Raw genomic sequence first — 18309 nt, 5'->3', positions numbered from 1 at the left:
CCCGTTATAATTAAAATCATCAGAGGTGAAGTTCCAGATCAGTGTTTTAGCGTTTTGAATGCGTTAACATACATGTACTTGTTTTAAATGTCTAGAAAACCCGATGTAAAATAAAAACAAAATAGTTCCCTCCCGTGATAACGAGTGTCGATTCCTTAAGGATATGTTTATTCATTTAAATACTTTTATATATCACATGCCCTGAATTTATTCCTTTGTCAATTAATACGATGTTCACGCATCATTATTGTTGCGCACCAAGTGCTCGTCTTCATTTTAATGAAAACAAAGAGAGACAACTCAAGCAATCATGATTAAGTTGACAGAATTACAAGGGACATGGATTGCGATGCATTAAAATGTCGAAGTTTTTACTGGAAGCAAATAAAAAGAAGAAAGGGTCAAAGTCTTGAAAAACGGATATAATTTGAAGACTTCAGTCTGTAATAATTAAGCCATTGTCCCGTAAGAGGAACCAGGTAATTGACGGTGTTTGAATAATTTGTGCATTAATTAAGATTTACTTGTTTGATCCTAATCGATAATCAATTAAAAATTCCCCCAAAATACCATCGAGTGCCAGTACTAATTCTATAGCCTCCAGGTACTTCCCTAAATGGTAATGATAGCATTGAAATACTCTCATAATACGATGTTCATAATTGAGGCGAGGCGTTTTTCACACACTTCTGTGAAATTTTACGCGTTTAAATTTGATGGATTTATAAAACTCGTAAAAATTAGTAAAAATTAGCAGCATGTAAAAAATACCCGTTATTCGGTATTTAGAAGATAATTATCCATATTCTTGGGCATTATGCAAAAATTATAGAATGGATTTTTTATTGTAGCAGCATTCATGTATTTTTTATTTCCACTTGCAATGTAGCAGTCCATCCTTCTCCAATAAAACCGGAAGCCATAACATTGTGTGTGTCTGATTTCATATCACGCCATGTCATGTGGCCATACGCATACCAAATATTATTATCCAACGCAAGAGCTCGAAAGAGATTTTGATCCACATTCCTTCCCTCGTTCATCCAAGACATTGTGAATTTGTTATGACCAAAATAAGGATTGTTAAAATATAGGCAAAATGTAATTCCTAATTCTTTCAGGTCATAGGCAACAATGCCTTTGGGTCCAAATGGAAGAAACTTTGTTTTGTGAAATCCAAGACATGCAAATTCACCTGGCTGGATTACATTTTGCGGACCGCTGTACATTTTCCCATCTTTTTTGTAAACTCTCGGATTTGTTAATGGAGTGTCAAGGTCATTTTTCAGCAAGATGCAGATACAGTGCGCATTCTAAATAATAAAAACTATAAATTTTATGGTTGGAAGTGGGTTGAGATTATTTTTTGTGATATCGTGTTATATCAGTAATTGAATAGGTAAAAAAAATCAACTTTTGACAAATGGCTAAAAGAAACTCACTTTTGAGCTAACTTTGCTGAGAAATTTGCCCAGCTCTACCATCTCTGAGTGTTTGATTCCTGATGCATCTGCCATAACTACCTTTAAAAGAATGATGATAAAAGAACTTCAGCGTAGAGTCGGCTTAGGAAATGAAGAATTAGATTTGTATAGAATTGCAACATAATTATTTAAAAAATAAAAAACAATGTTAAAAAGTTCGCTGAGAAATAATTTTTTTGTTTTTCAGGTGATTAAATCCTGTGAAGCCCGAAGGGCTTCTCAGTAGATTTGATCACGTACCAACTAAAAGTTCTTTTCCCAGTGAAGTTATTAACATTGTTGTGTAATACGTATATTTACATTGGAGACGAATAAATTTCGAGTAAAACTGCATTTAAACGGGCCGCCTTATTGGTATGTTGTGTAGCGCAATGACCTAGAAGTTGTTTGGTCATGAAAGTTCACCCCGCTCCAACATTTGAATGTTTACATTCATGTTTTGCAGTACAGTTCAGGAAATATCTGTATATAGTGAAAGAACAATGATCGCTGCTGAGAATGATCTTACTATTTCATAAGATCTTAAGAACAGACGAGACGTTCCTCAATGATATATGATTTTTTTCCAAGATTTTGTCATTGAAAAATTACTACATCAACGTATTTACTCACAAAAAATTGAGGTACCTTACCAGGCATTTGTGCGAGATACCAGAGGATGACATTTCTTATATAACCCTTTAGGGAAAAAATATGTTTGCCAGAATCACATTTTTAGTGTTTCAAATTTTAAAAACAATTAAAAACCACTTTAGAAATCATAAAGTTATTAAAATTTTGTATATTTTTCATACTTTATGAAGATACACAAAACACATATTTGGGGAACGTATCGTCTGACTTTAAAATATTTGAAGTCAAAAGCGGTGGTATCGCCTGTTTAAGTTTACATTACTCTAAAGGAATTTCAGCTTAAAAAGGTATAAGTGCAGTTTTAGGATAATTATAGTATTCAAACCTTATTCATATCAAAAGAAGATTTATTGTACATCTCGTGATTGAAAAATATCCGTATCGATTATCATTTTATCTTTACATCGGTTTTGTTCCAAAACATGTTGCACCATGACAGAAATATGTAGACAAAACATCATCTCGCTCTGTGATTTGGTCACGCTATGACCTCTGACCCCCACCCCCACCCACCCCATAAAATTCACACAATGAACATATTTACTCTTCAAAATTTTCATCTAAGAAAGATATTTGCAACTGTAAATATTTGAATTTGAACACAATAAAAATATTTTTACGAACTATTTTAATGGCTTAAATTAAGAAAAATATTAGGGAACTATTATTTCTATTTCATCATTTTTTGAACATACATTGTCCATTTGAATGATTAACAAAACTAGCAATTAAATGTGCATTAAAGAATTATCATGATAACGCTTTATTTTCCTCGCACGTGATGATGTCATGACAACAAGAAATAAGTATTAACAAATTAACAAAGACAGCTCATTAAAAATAATTTACCATGCATACATACAGTGTTTGTGCAAGATTATGGCAAGAGGATATCTTTAAACTAGGAGGGTTGTCCCTAAAGTTCATGGACAAGCTTAAAATTAAATAAAAGTTTTGTCATTGATATTTATCATTAGCATATTTCTAATCCTTTACTGAATGGGAATTGAAAAATGTAAAATTTTATTCAATTTCAAATGTTTAATTACAATTATGGCTTCATGATTAGACTTAGAATTGAGACCCGGAGCCCCGCAAAATTTTAATTAAAAAATCATTTATCACTTTGTAAATTTCATTTGTATTTTTTGAAATTCTGCAAAAATCTGGAAGAATTTCATATTATGAGGTAGACAGAACTTATCACGTCAAACCTGCAAAATGTGAACGTTCAAAGTTGCAAAATGGCTGAGCAATCAAAGTTAGAAAATAGTAAGACTGGATCGGAATTGTTAAAAAAAGGGACGTTTTCGGAATAGGTGGGGCAGTGAGCATAAGAAAAACACCTACAGAGACCAATACCTTCTGTAAAGAATCGGGAAAACATAGTAAAAAAGCCGTTCTTTAGAATTTAAGTGGCATATAATATTTTCGGACGGAAGGAACAGTTTACATGATGACATGCGTGAAGGAAAAACCATCATTCCGAGATTTCAGTGCTGTAAAAAATTTATTTCTTAACGTGACTTTGCCGAATTCCGTAAAAAAATCGTCTTTAGGTTGAATGATTGCAGGATATGGGTCAAGCATTGTTAAATATTATTTCACGTATGAAACCTGAACATTTTGTGCACATTTTATGACTGGTTAAAGCGACATAAGAAATGCATTGATTTAAACGGTGGCTATGTTGAGAAAAGTGACATGTGCTCGTATTAAGCTTTTGCGTCGGGTAACGTCAAGAATTTTCGTTTTAGTGCTCCGGGTATTAGTGTGTGTTTTTTTGTATCTGATGAAAATATTACTATTTGTGCTTTGTTTTTGTTGAAAACTCGCTATTTCATAAAATGAAATATGAATTTAATGACAATAATAGTTTCACATATTTTATCACTGTTTGTCAGTAATTATTAATGTTGTCCACGAACTTTACGGACAACCTTCGTATTTTCATCATAATCAAAATTGTATTTACCTGGTAGATGTTTATAAAATTATCCCTGCTTTTCCTTTTGCTTGGAATGGGAACGAGGGTTGGCCCAGAAGAATGCGAACTTTTTGAATATTTCAAATACTATTAATACAAACTAAAAAATATGTTCATACAATACATAATAGCCTTCCGTTTGGAATGAGCGAAGGTTCGGCTTTAACATTTTACCCGTAAAGAAAATACATCATTAAAACACCTTTAAAAAACTATCAGTTTTGACTAATGTACAAAAGCTTTTAATCACTAAATAGAGTAAGAAGAGCTTGCAGATTTGGACGATGCTAAGAATTCGTCAAGAACTGTATCTTTTGTTTGCAGAACAAACGGCTTGAGGGAATTTATTGGATACGAGGTATAAAATAGAGGTAATTTTGGCCTTCAAGTCAAAAGGAGTTACTGTATATGTCTGCATTATTCCCAAAGGTCCACCATTATGCAATTTCAGACATAAAACAAATGATGAAGGATTCCGTATTTTTTTTTTAGATGAGACTCAGCAATGGCAACACTATTAGTTTACATGAATCAAGAAACAGACTAATTAAACATGATCGAGTTGAATTTGACCAAGTGACCCCGGATTGAGAGTCCTGATATGAGTCGGAGATAGCGAAGACTGACCCCCATTTATTCTAGAGTAAAGATTGAGATTTCACAATGTCATTACTATTTATTAGAATGCGCATTATGAGAAAATGACATGTGTTCACAATTAGTAATATGAATGGAAAAATTTACAGGTATGGATAATTAAATATACTAAATGGCTCTTTGCATTGATATTTTGGCATGGACAACAGATAATTGCACAATGTTATTGTAAGAGATTTACAGTTCTTGATACAAAGCACTCTGTAGTCTTTATAATAGCCTTTTTTAAAAAATCTTTTTCTGGTCCGGTGAATTTTTCAATGTTATAGTATCATTTATGATTATTACTGTATTTATTTCTTCTCTTTACTAGACCATCATCAGTTCCTATTTTTAAGATTTATCAAATACAGTAATCAAATCTATTCACATGCTACATGCACATTTATTAAATATTTATAAATTCAACATATATATATGTCTTGCTTACAAGTAGCTGAGGGTCCCAGAAGATGAAAGCGTTGCTTTTAGAAAGTATGTAATTTCTATGCCAAAACTGACAAAATCATTCAGTATTAAATTTTTGCATGCCCTTAATTTGAATACCACATTGACAAATAAAACGCCTTTAATTCTTTGTTCAAGGTTTAGAAACATGTTTGCATTAATTCAATTTAAACAATATTTTATTCACAGATGTTTGCACTGGATTTAGGTAAGTTGTATTTGTATTTTAGTCGAAAAATTATTTTTTCTTTCAAGTTCCTTTATAATATTAAATTGTCTGTTTATTTTTGAAGTTGAAAAGTGTACTTTAAGGAAATGCATGGAATTTGATATTATCATTTGCATTGAGTTTATGTAAGCTTTATTTGTAATTTACTTGTAAAATCATATGGCCTTCCAAATTTCCTTAGTTATATCTTATCGTTTATTTATTTTTGAAGATGAAATGTGTATTTTGATGGGATTGCATGAAATTTGATATGTACTTGATACTTGTACATGTAGTACAAATAAGAAAGAAAGACCATCGGTTTTAAAGTATTAAAAGTAATTTTGACAAGATAACTTTTTAAAAATTCTTCCTTGCTTTAAATTATAAAAACAATCAAATTGATTTGAATGATTGATCTTTTCAAATGTACAGAATTTTACGCAGAGAAACTCACACTTGGTATAAGACATCACGATAAGATTACAAAGTGTCATAGCGAAATTTTGATAAAATTGTACTTTTTTTAAAAAAATTTAAATCAAACGCGTTCTACAATGACACTAGTCAACATGAACCCGAATGTCTCATTCGACAAACGTTTTTATATACATAGAACACAGTTCTGTGGCCTTCTCAGGAATAGAAATGTCATTTAACCAAATAGCTAAAAATCATAATAAAAAAGTACACTTACTCAGAATAGCTCGAGTCTGGCTTGTCGTTAAATCTTATAAAAAGGGGAAAATGTATGTTGAGCTGTCTAAATCACAACTGCTCTGGTCAATTGCTACCACTAGTCTGATTTACATGTATGGATAGCACAGGATTTTAAATCGACATCACAGAATGCAAATAGAAGTAAGAACTAGGAATCAGTAATTATTGTGAGCATGGTGTATACGTATTTGTTCTGTAAATACATTTACAAATGCCTACAGAAAAAAAGGTTAATTTTTTTCTGAATCAGAGTTTTATTGACTCGATCTCACTATCATATACTTTGACTGTATACTACTAATTTTACGCATAACTTTAAATACATCAATCATACAGGAGGAACATCTGCATTATTTACACTAAGTTGTACATGTAACATGTTTAATAAAACATATTCATATCCCATTGAAAAAAATGATGTTTTCTAATAAGTTTGATAAAATGATTATTTCAATCAACATATTAGAGGAATATAATATGCTATATTTCCTGGAATGGAAGCACTTGCAGTATATTTCCTTTTTTTTTTTTTTTTTTTTTTTTTGGTTAAATTACATAGATTACTGAACATGATGACTAAGATTATTACACAATAAAATATGTTCAAATCAACTTTTACTTCAAGGTGCCAAGTGCACTGCGAAGGAAAAATTGTGTCTCGTATATTGAAAACTGAATACAAAAGATAAATCTATTCAATCAAATCTTTAGACACTGTAGATGGATTTTACAAGTTAATTTAGTAGGCAACGCTTGTTCTCGTCATAGAGTCTTGGACATTGCTAATACATTAAGCATGGTGAACTTTAAAAATCCACTAAGCTTGAAACGGCGTAATCGTTTACGTTTTCTCTTCTATTTCAACCAAGCCCTTGTTTCCATCAGTTCTTCTAGTTACTGGCGAACAGTTTTAGTATCTGTTTTGAAACTCGTTTTTTAGGAGTTTTTTTTTTAAATTTATTTTCGAACCATTTGAAAACACGTATATACGATGCATATCTCTTAATTCAATATTTTGTCAAAATGAACACTCGTAAAAAAACCCGTTGATTTTCAATTCGTCACAATAACAACATTTACAGCATATAAGAGGTGGGAAAATATTGCAATTGCAGCAATAACAACAACACAGCGGCGTCTCATGCACCTTATAAGGTTTCTTATCTCAAGCATTGTGATCTTTTCCACTCCTGCTGCAGGGCAAAGATCAGTTCTGCTGCATTGTTGACGTTATATCGTTATATTAAATGATGACCAAGAATTCCTAAACGTGTTCAATTGGTGACTAATCTAGCGATCTCGCGAGCCAATCAAAGATCTTACCATCATTCTGATGAAGGACAGCTTGTGTGTCTTGCAGTATGCGGACGGGCATTATCCATGCAAGGTGGGATTGTTGAGTTAATGACGTTGAGTTAGTGGTACTGCTGTGAGAGGTTTTCGAGTTCGAATATTGGCTAAACCTATCGGGTTTATAACACTTTGTCCACATCTCCTCAGTCCAGTTGCACGGCGTAATTCGTGTGCAACTTTAGAAGCAGCAATGACACGCTTACATCTCGACGTTGTAACAGTAAAACGACCTTGCCCAATCGTCGTTTTTCGTAGACGTCCTGAGCGCCGACGATCAGTAACATGTCAAGCGGTCCGGGATCGGTTAAAAAGTCGACATATGGTGAACGGATGCTCAAGAAAGTGTTCAACATCTTTGTGAACAACAGGCGTTACTTAGCATCTATATAGTCGTTCGACGTTTATTTTTGAAAAGTCTTAGACGTTTCCCAATTGGATGTTTTTGCAATTTTTCACCGGTTTTCTTTTATAAGCGTGCTCGAAGGGCTTTTTAAGTTAAAAAAAAAATTCTTCCAGGAATATGATGTGCGTTTGAGCATAACCTATTGTATTGTTGAATTGTTATAACGTTGGACGAAGCGGTTTTCGCGCGACAAGTTAAAAAAAGTATGTCTTTTTTTTAAACCTTTTTTTATAATGATTTTAAGTAGAAACAAAATAAAAGTTTCGAGAAAAAAAAATTAAAATTGTACCAATGGCTAAACTTATTTTGCTCAGTATACATCTCATCTACAAAGAATGGAAATGACCAGTTTAGTTGACAATACATCACCGATTATTTAAAGGTCAAGCTGAAGGTCCCAATACGTGTTTTAATGCGCCCAGATCGATAGATGGGTCGTATATTGTTTTTGTCCTTCTGTCTGTTTAATTTAGCCGTCCATTCAGCTGTCTGTTTGTCTTGCCTGGTAGTACGGTGGAAAACAGTCAAGATGTAGAAAGTTATGAAATACCTGTTTGTGCAAATGGGGACCTGCGTACATTAATCAGATTAATTATTGGTCAGCTTCTAAGGAGAGAATCAGCTGTGTCTGTGATTTATGTTGTGGAAATTATTCTAGTTAACCTATTTCGGTGGAGGCACAGAGGGTTTTTGGCAGAACTCGTCACACCCTGAAGGGTTGGTGTTCACCTCGACAACCCTTTCTGAGGCATTTGAAACACGGGGACCCCCTTCGCCCATGCACTGGAGAAGTATTAAACTCCAGTCACATTTCCAAAAACGACCAACGGCCGACGGTTTTTGAAGCAAAAATGGAGTTCTTCGGGTGACAGTCGGCAGTTCATCGGTCGTTGTCTTGCCCGAATTTGACATATTTTTTGTCGGCCGACCAATTTTGTGTCTATCGGTCCAAGTTATAATTTTTTCTGCGTCGGTGGCCGATTTCTTCAATTGAAGTTATCCGTCGCCCAACGTTCGATCATCGTCCGACCATCGGCGATCAGTTTATGAAGTCGGTCGTCCGTCGTTCGACAATAAGTGTGTCCAAAATTTCGACCGACGGTTAAAATCAAACTGTAGCTCAGAACTCGATGATCGGGCGACGATTGGCCGACTTGTGAATATTTAACCTATGAAGGATACATAACACAAACAAAATTTTAATGCATGGATTGATATATATTTTTTGAACTGAAATAACATTAATAATTAATCCGTAAGATATTATGAAAATCTTAAGTATTCTTTGCTGCTTAGATATGCGCCATTTGTCGTTTTTTATGCAATTCTTTACAAAATTTTGCACACATATTCAACATAGAGTCACAATCTTACAAACTTCTGTCACTTTGCGTTGCAAACATTACTCACGTCACTTATCTGAATATAGATCTATGAAAAATATTGCTGATTTCTAAAGAAAAAAATTGTTTATTTATCCAAGTCATAGGTGTTCCTGGGAATTAATGTGACTGCTCCTTGTCGCCCGATACTCATGTCGGCCGATCATGTTCTATCAGCCGACAAGACCAGAAAAAATTATTCGCCCGATCATCGGTTTAAATGTGACCTAGGCATTAGGAATGCACGGACTGTGCATTCCCATCAATTAAGAGCAGTATTGCTTTTTGTCAATATAACAAAGCAAATAATGTTTGTATGTTAACATAGAAGCAGCTTTAAAATAATTATGTATTCATATGACATTTTGGATTAGATACAGGATAATGGCGGTGCAGAAGTGCTAATCATTTATATAATATATAAATGGTGCCTGTTTTGGAGGGTAACAGTTGAAATTGACACCCCTAGGAGGTTGACAATGGTTTTCCGAGGGGTGTCAATTTCAACTGTTACCCTCCAAAACAGGCACCATTTATTTTATTATACTGAATGTCTTCTTGATTTACTATGTCAGCAATACAAATCGTCGATCACCTTTTCGTTCACGTTTAGAAAGCTTTCAAACTCCCCGCTACTTCGAAAAAGATTTACTGACCTCTTTATTGTTTATTTGATACTCTACGAGTCCTTTATAATCTTAATTTTCGTTATTTCTGCACTCGCAAGCATTTTCGTCTGTCGTTTATTGTATTCAAGTAAGCTACATCGGACGCAAGCTTTTATTGACGTCAAGTTTATTCCGGTTCTTTCAAACGAGCAACTGACGTTTTGAGAATTCTACGGTGAACCGTACACGCATAATTTCCACGCATGTGGCATTACCGTTGTGTTACCCATTGTCACCTGTGTTGCTAAGGCGGAGGGTAATAGAACAGATTGTAAACTGCGTCTAAACCAATCAGATTTTAGTATTTAACATGAAAGTATAATAATTATATTTGTTTACACATATGAGCCTCACAGTTACCACATCATTGGTTCTCCTTATCATGACTTGTCCTTATGATGTTCAGTAAAGCATTTATGTATAACTGTTCAGTATGACAGTTTTTACTCACTTGTTGATGATGTTCGGTAAAGCATCACCCTATAAATTGCTCACTGTAGAATTAAACATCACTCAATAAAACCTCAGTATAGCATGATGACTCCATAAATGCTTAGTATAGCATTATAACATCACTCAATAAATGCTCCGTATAGCATTATAAGATCAATCTATAAATGCTCAGTATAGAATTATAACACCATTTTATAAATGCTCCGTATAGCATTATAACGTCACTTCATAAATGCTCTGTAAAGCATTATTAAGTATCAGATAAATGTGCTTTAACATATCAGGAAAGATTACGTATAAGTAGAATTTTTAGCGAGGATTTAATTTTGGCATTTTTAGCGAGGGTGCTGACATCGCTAAAATTGAATATCGCTAAAAATTAATCGCGTATTACTTGTAATAGCTTTTAAAGTTAGCATTTTAAAATCGCTAAAATTAGTTCTCGCTAAAAATGAAATACTAGATTTTAGGTAGAAATCGCTAAATTTGCGTCTCGCTAATAAAATTTCCACTTATATGGTAATTAATTGTTTTGTTTAATTGTATTATTTTTTGTAATAATTACAAAACCCAGGTGTACATTAAAATTTTAAAATTTAACTCAAAAGAAAATAAAAAAAATCTTCTTTATTAATTTAATGTTTGGATTGCTGAATTTCAATGAAATTAATTATGAATACTAGTATCATATTTGTTTAATTCAGAAAGCATATCACGATATAAGGTTTCATGAAATTTAATTTCTTGTATTTTTTGTTTTGTTAATTTATCAACTGATTGTTATATTTTAGGCTATTTTGAGGAAGTAAATTATAAATGACACCAGTTCGATCTGAACCAGTCATAGTCTTCTGGTCACAATAGCCTTGTGCTCTATGTTATGATAGAGTAAACCAAAAAAAGCAATTTGACAAATCAAAGCAAAAATAAAGTTTTGAAATTGCTATGAAAAAATTCACAGCAAGTAAAATGCTAACTAAAGGGAAGACTGTTGGTATCCTTATAAAGACTAATTTGCTATTAAACATGACAATTAATTGTGTTTGCATATCAGATGTAAAGTCTATATAAGATTGAACCAAAAAGGGACCAGCTATTCAAATTGGGGAAAAAGGGGGTAAACAGAAGATATGATGGAAACAACAATTATTAGAATAATAATTGTATTCATGTATTTGATACAATAATTTGTTTGGAGGTTCCCAGTAACATTTAATAGGATGTTAAGTTGTGAAAAATTTCAAATCCACGCCTTGCCTGATGATTAATTGTAATAAGTGTAAGGTCATGTGATGGCACGGATGTGATTTACATGTCACATTTTACATGGATGTGACTTGCATATCACATGTTTTGATATTGATTTGATGTGCCATCTTTTTGCTAATTTTTTCATATGGTGTTTTGATTGTTTCTATTCATTTTTGGGGGATCAGACATTATCATATTTTACGTAACTGATGAGCAAAGCTTGTAAATCTGATCACCTTCTTGTTTGTTAAGTTGTTCACATTTATACCGTCATTTTAATAAATGACATTATTCATCATCATGGAAGTGTTTTATTTGACTTTTACAAATTAGAAAAAACAATCTGCGGTGATCCTGCCTGTAGACATTAGAAGACATAAAATAACAATTATTAGAATAACAATTGTATTTATGTATTTAAGGCGATAATTTGTTTGGAGGTTTACAGTAACATTTAAGATGGTAAATTGTGAAAATTCTCAGTTCCACGCCTTGCCTGATAGATTAATTTTAATAGAAGGTGTAAAGTCACGTGACAGCTCAGCGAGTCATTCATACTCGCGCGCTGACCACCGTTTACATGAGACACGCCTATTTTGAAGATTCACCTCCACCCCAGCATTCCTAACCCTTAATATGATGATTAATGTGACTTGTAAAATAATATATTTTATTATTTTTTTCACTCAATTGTTTTACTGCTTCTATGTATTTCGTTTTGATTACTATCTTTTTGCTAACCTTTTCTTTTGAGATTCTGATTGTCTTTTTGATGCACCATCTTTTTGCCAACTTTTTTCTTATGATGTTTGCCTATTTAGTTTTGTTGGGCCATCTTTTTCATATGTTTTGATTGTCTTGTTTTACAGATACTTTTTTCTATTCATTTTTGGGGGGATCAGACATTATCATATTTTACGTAACTGATGAGCAAAGCTTGTGAATCTGCTCGCCTTCTTGTTTGTTAAGGGTTTCACATTTATACCGTCATGTTAATAAATCAAATTTTTCATCTCCATGGAAGTGTTTTATTTGACTTTTACCAAATTAGCAAAAACAAGATGCGGTGATCTTGCCTATAAACATTAGAAGACATAACATTTGTTGCGAATATGACATTAATCAATGTTTATGAAAATTGTCAATCAACATTCTTGATGGCGAAGGGCTCTTGCAAACAATTTTAGGGACTTTATTATATATAATTGTAGAAGGAAGGAAATAATAAAATAATTTATAGGGAGATGCATGTGCGTTAGTTTGACGCCATGTGCGACGAAACAGAAGTCACAAACATCTCGGCTAGTTCCACAATAAACTGAAATAGCAATATTTTAACGTATCTTCCTCAGTAAAAGATCTTCGAGAGTTGTTCTTTTTTGTCTCATTCTCGCTTAAAATGTAGAAACGTTGGCGATTACTGAGTATGGATGTCGTGACACTCGCATTCTAACATTCTAAGCTTTTCCAGAGTCTGATTTTCAAATTTAATGTATCATAAGGTCCAAAGTCTTCAAATTGACCGTTATTGATATTTGAATCATATTTGTTTTGCAAGCGTAACCCTGGTTTATTTTCTCGTGTTAAACAGCTAGTTGGGTTACTCATCTGTATCTCTGGAGATGGTTTTTCTGAATCTGCGAAAAAATATAAATATGCAAGTGCTTCAATAAATTTGAATATTTAATATAATTACATGTATATAGATAAAATCTTTCACCTAACAAGATTTGGTGTTACAATATAAACAATGTTACCTTGACTATCTTGGCAGCGTTTTGATGTGCGCTTCCTGTTTAGAAATAAAGATTTTACTCACATAAAATGCATTTTTTACAAATTGTGCAAATTTTCAAGAAGGAAATGAATATTTGTTTGTTTTGGTTAATGTTAGCAAGAAAATAAAAAGTAGCAAAACTGTTGAAAAGTTTTTCTGTTAATTATCATACATGTATACATTATCTTTTCTGATATACTTTAATTACTTTAATTATACACAATTTAGTTATTCACTCTCCTCATCCGTCAATTTCTGTAAAAACATTGGTCATTTTTTCCAATCAAAGTATGCATTTGTAAACTGACAGGAAATTAATGTTACAAAAATAATTTAGTTTGCAAGTAATATTGAGTCGTCAAAACTTTTGATGCTGCATGTGTATTCTCAGCTCTGACAATTTATCATACGTGTAATATTTGATGAAATTTTCTAAAGAGAAAACTACTTATATAAATTCTAAGCAAGAAAATGTATTAACTTGATAACGCTAAGATTAAATGTAAATGCTGAACCTACCTTAGTTTACAATATATAAGCATAAAAACTGTAAAACCAACACTGCAGGCTATAGTCACCGATAAAGCTAACCAAACATTGCCTTGGTTGAAGAAATGTACGTGGGTCCTTGTCGATGTATCAGCAGCATTGTATGTAATATTCTCATCATGACCTGGTTTTAAGAGAAGAAAACATTAAGGATCATCATATTTAATGGGACTTATTGAACATCATACATGTAAAAACAATTGTGTCTACGGGCTTTAAATCAAACAATACATGTTAAATTTAATAAAATGATTGTTAGCTACTACCGGTTTTCAAATATAATAACGATATTCAAAAAATAAAGCTTTTATTACTTCATGAAATCATCACTGTTGTAGTTCACTGTCTGTGAAGTAATTATCTACTCATGCGCATTGAATATCTGCATGCCTCTGAGTTTGTGTGACCAAAAACTAAGGGCTGATGTCATTTATCTACTGTATAATTAGTGTTAATTTCCCTCATGCGTGAATAACCATTTTAAGTATATCTTTACTGAATGTTATATGAAAAGTATTTATTGCAGTTACTGTAAGTTGTCTTCTGATGTAAGGTAACACATTATACTTTTGTGTACAATGTGCACACATGCATTACATATAGTACCTTCCCAACTGTGATTTTTCATGATTAATGTATTGTTAATTTACAACCAAAATACATTCAGATATTTTTCATACTAAAAATCGGCTTTCTATTCCTGCGCTTTTGAACTGTAATCAAATGATACAAAATAGCTTTATCCGGTATTATTTTGAAATGGATTTAGGAGGACATCATTAGAAGAGCATGTGGCATTATGTAGATCATTAAAAGGTTATTAAATCGTTAAAACCCTGCAGGAAATACAAGAGAATTAAGCTAAAATGTGGGATGCATAATTTGCCTTTAGAAGCGTTTTCCCTACAGATTAAATTTATAGTTACTTTTAAGCTATGTAATCAATGTTTACTAATCAATAATGTTAATAATTTAGCTCCATTTTGATGTCATTGTTTTAGAGAGATATATTTCAGTATGTACACAGTGTACACATAATATATATATATTGCATATAAGATAATATGTATACCAATTGTATGATTGTGTGTATTATTTTAGAATTTTTGAAGCATTATTTATGAAATTATACCTGTACAAAAAACTAGCATTCCTACAAAAAGCATGACATTATAAAATAAAACTCGCTTACTTTCATTTGGAGCACACCCAGTAGAGGGGTAACATGGTGTACAGTTATTACATGATTCTCTACAAAGCTTTCCATAAAAATTAGGAGGGCATGGAATGCAGTTAACAGCATGCGTTCCTGGCCAACATTCTTTAAAATAAATTTTACAAATAAATAAACACTTCAAGTACAGTCAATAAAAAGGACATGTTTACTTATCTGCTTGTTTGTGTTTATTACTATAAATTATTATACATGTATTTTTATTAGCGAGATTTTGCTAGTTAAGAAAGCACAAAAATATACCAATAAAAAAGGATCCCTCTCCTAAAATGTTATTTTTTATTCCAGCTTCAAGTTGTTCAAAGGCTAAATTGAAATACCCTTGCAAGCTTCGCCAACTTTGCGGTAGTTTTCACAGCATATCAAGGGTTCGCTAAACAAAACAATTAACGTGTTTAAAATAATTAAATCGCAATGAATAAGCAAAACAACAATAACCACCTGAATATTAGCCTCCTGACCATTTAACTGACGTGTATAATTTCTTCCTTCAAATGTTAGCATTATACATGTATAAGAAGTTCAAATTGCAAGTTTTTCAGGACATCAAGGGTTTGCTAAACAAAGCAATTAACGTGATTAAAATGATTGAATCGCAATGAATAAGCAAAACAACAATAACCTGAATATTAGCCTCCTGACCATTTAACTGAGGTGTATAACTTCTTCTGTCAAATGTTAGCATTAATTACATTTATTAGCAGTTCAAATTGCATTTTTTTCAGAACATACATATTTAATGTTACTAAATGTACATGTATTTATTCAGAGTTACTTACCTGTCATTTGAACAAACTCCTGTAGTATTTGCAAACAGTCCAATCCCATTTGATAACAGAGCAATGATAATGCAGTAATCCATTATCAAATAAATTTTTGGTAATATTGTAAGAAACTTCAAGCTTTGAATACTTATACATGTATTGCAACAAAAACAATCCACAATATTTACGTTCAGGAAATTTCCCTTCAATTTCCTTGAACTCGTTTAAAAACTATTTCATGCACAAATGAAAATAATATGCAATGCAAGCTTGGAAAAATCTACAAAATAAGTTCTTTTCAGACACTTGATATCATTTCCCTCATTTTTTGTCAGCCGTTTTATTTAAAAAATTCAAATAATCTAAAACAAGGAAGTTGTTCAAACATATATATATTAAATAAAAAGAAAATAAAGTATTATCTTTATCGCTCAATTTTCATAAAACTGAATTTTGAATGAATCTGCAATGAAAATTTAATCCACATAAACTGCCAAAAAGAAGTTTTGTCCAAAAACAAAGTATTGACGAAAGCAAACACAGTATATCATCAATGCTAAATTTTAATCATTGTCAGGTCTTTGTTGTCTCATTATCTTCATAGCTTTTTCTATAAAAGGAAAGTACCCAGTCTCTAAAGTATAAGATTTAAATCAATTTTTGTGTGGCCCTTGACTCTTACCCTACAGCAAACCTGTCACCCCCACCCCTTTTTCAAGATTCCTGGATCCGCCGTTGTCATAAATAAAGATTTTTTTTAAACGAACTGGTAAAGGAAATCAAAATTCAAAAATCACGAAAAAGAAGCATTGCTCTTCGCAACAAGATATATAAGGACGCTGGCTCTGAATCCGTGGGAAACGGATCAGAAATAAATACATGCTAAAAAAATTATACACGTAATATTTGAAGTAAGAAATCGAATGCAATCAATAATGCGTACTTTTGTGTTTTAGATTCTTATTTGCCCAAAGAGCTTCAATACTAATTTATTTGACCGAAGTATAAAAAATAATGACATAAAATGTCAATATGTCTTACGTGATTTTAAGTCTTTCAAATACCACTTTTATTTCTTATCATTTGATTATGATTTTCAATAATAATACAAAAATGAAATGAAACTTTCTATCACTTTACTATTAAAATTACTCATCAACAACAGAGCGGAGGAATATATTACAGCAACGGTGCTGAAAATCAAAATGGCTTTAGGCCTAACAAAGACATTACGTTCTCGAATATTGTAGTGTCATTACCAACCTTACCAACAATAATTTACAGTTCTTTTACAAACCTGTTGTGTTTACTCATCATGTTTTTCTATATCCCAATGGGTATATTTCCACGGTAAGATATCTAGGTTCGAAAATTTAAAGGAATGCTATATACTACTAAAATATCCTTACTACTCTTTCTATAGGTCAAAGACATTTTGGATTTTAATTGCGCATTAAATTTTTCTTCATTTGAATTTCAAACCGAACATATACATATGTATAACAACCTGTTTATGCTGTAAAATCTAAAAAAAAAAATCCTTCCTTAGTTATGTATTGTGTTTCTCCAATTATTCGTTTCCAAAAAATAACAGATTAATGGCATTTCACCGCTTTGGTAGCATAAGCACAGCTGAGCTTTTGTCCATGCCAGTTATTTCAAAGTCAAACTTTTAACATATACATGTTAAACATTCAAAGAAGTTCCGGCTGCTAAGTGTAAGCGAACTCTAGATTCTATTGAAAAAGTAATCAAAGAATTTCTTTTCCAAACAGAATCAATTCTTTTAATAGAAATTATATGTTTTCAATATCATATAACATATCACAGAAATACGTACAGGGTGTCCCAAAGCATATGTTACACTTTTAATCATCTATTACTTTATCAAACAAAAAGCATTCACAAATATATTTTTTCAACATCCAACGTATTAGCATGCATTCACAAAGATATTTTGTCAATATTTAACGTATTAGCATATATTTTATCTGACAAACTTTCGAGAAATTCTGTTCAAGAGTCATGTAATTATGATGTCCTAAGGACTTCACCATATTTTTAATATGGAACCTTCATGTGAAGAGCTAGTAGAAATTGTAAAACTTTTCTATCGGTCTAAAATTTGCTATTTGAGTCATTAGTACAATGAGAAAACAACATCCTGTTATGAAAGTGCTCAACAGAATACTAATTTACAGATTTTTGAAGGAGTTTAAAGATAAAGGCACCATAAATGTCACATGACTTAATTCCGGTATTAGAAGACCAAGAAAAGCCCGATCCAAAGAGAACATTAATACCATTGATAGAGTTATTACTGGAACTTTACAAAAATC

General features: G+C 32.0%; 2 protein-coding genes across 2 annotated transcripts; both read right to left on the bottom strand.

Moving 5' to 3' along the window:
• Positions 1 to 1498, bottom strand: LOC134243521 (uncharacterized). The gene is made up of 2 exons (XM_062725784.1): positions 1443 to 1498; positions 1 to 1313 (listed from the first exon to the last, which is right to left on the bottom strand). Exons 1-2 carry the CDS (start codon positions 1482 to 1484, stop codon positions 858 to 860), a joined length of 498 nt encoding a protein of 165 aa, XP_062581768.1. The 5' UTR covers positions 1485 to 1498; the 3' UTR covers positions 1 to 857.
• Positions 1499 to 12552: 11054 nt separating this feature from the next.
• On the bottom strand, positions 12553 to 16293 carry LOC134243523 (uncharacterized). Its single transcript, XM_062725785.1, has 6 exons — positions 15986 to 16293; positions 15527 to 15579; positions 15165 to 15293; positions 13943 to 14096; positions 13404 to 13438; positions 12553 to 13283 (listed from the first exon to the last, which is right to left on the bottom strand). Exons 1-6 carry the CDS (start codon positions 16066 to 16068, stop codon positions 13096 to 13098), a joined length of 642 nt encoding a protein of 213 aa, XP_062581769.1. The 5' UTR covers positions 16069 to 16293; the 3' UTR covers positions 12553 to 13095.
• Positions 16294 to 18309: the final 2016 nt, after the last annotated feature.

Source organism: Saccostrea cucullata, unplaced genomic scaffold (assembly GCF_032062105.1).
Source record: "Saccostrea cucullata isolate Sc308-1 unplaced genomic scaffold, CSIRO_AGI_Scuc_v1 ctg2353, whole genome shotgun sequence".
NCBI lineage: Eukaryota > Metazoa > Mollusca > Bivalvia > Ostreida > Ostreidae > Saccostrea > Saccostrea cuccullata.
This window is presented reverse-complemented; position numbering and strand designations above follow the sequence as displayed.

Excerpts from the sequence above, each read along its gene's own strand:
- LOC134243523 (XM_062725785.1), bottom strand. The coding sequence starts at position 16,068 with ATGGATTACTGCATTATCATTGCTCTGTTATCAAATGGGATTGGACTG. Across the intron at positions 15,580-15,985 it reads GGAGTTTGTTCAAATGACAG|CGAACCCTTGATATGCTGTG; the intron begins GTAAGTAACTCT and ends TGTTTTGTTTAG. Across the intron at positions 13,439-13,942 it reads CTTATATATTGTAAACTAAG|GAAGCGCACATCAAAACGCT; the intron begins GTAGGTTCAGCA and ends ATTTCTAAACAG.
- LOC134243521 (XM_062725784.1), bottom strand. The coding sequence starts at position 1,484 with ATGGTAGAGCTGGGCAAATTTCTCAGCAAAGTTAGCTCAAAA. Across the intron at positions 1,314-1,442 it reads TCAGCAAAGTTAGCTCAAAA|AATGCGCACTGTATCTGCAT; the intron begins GTGAGTTTCTTT and ends TTTATTATTTAG.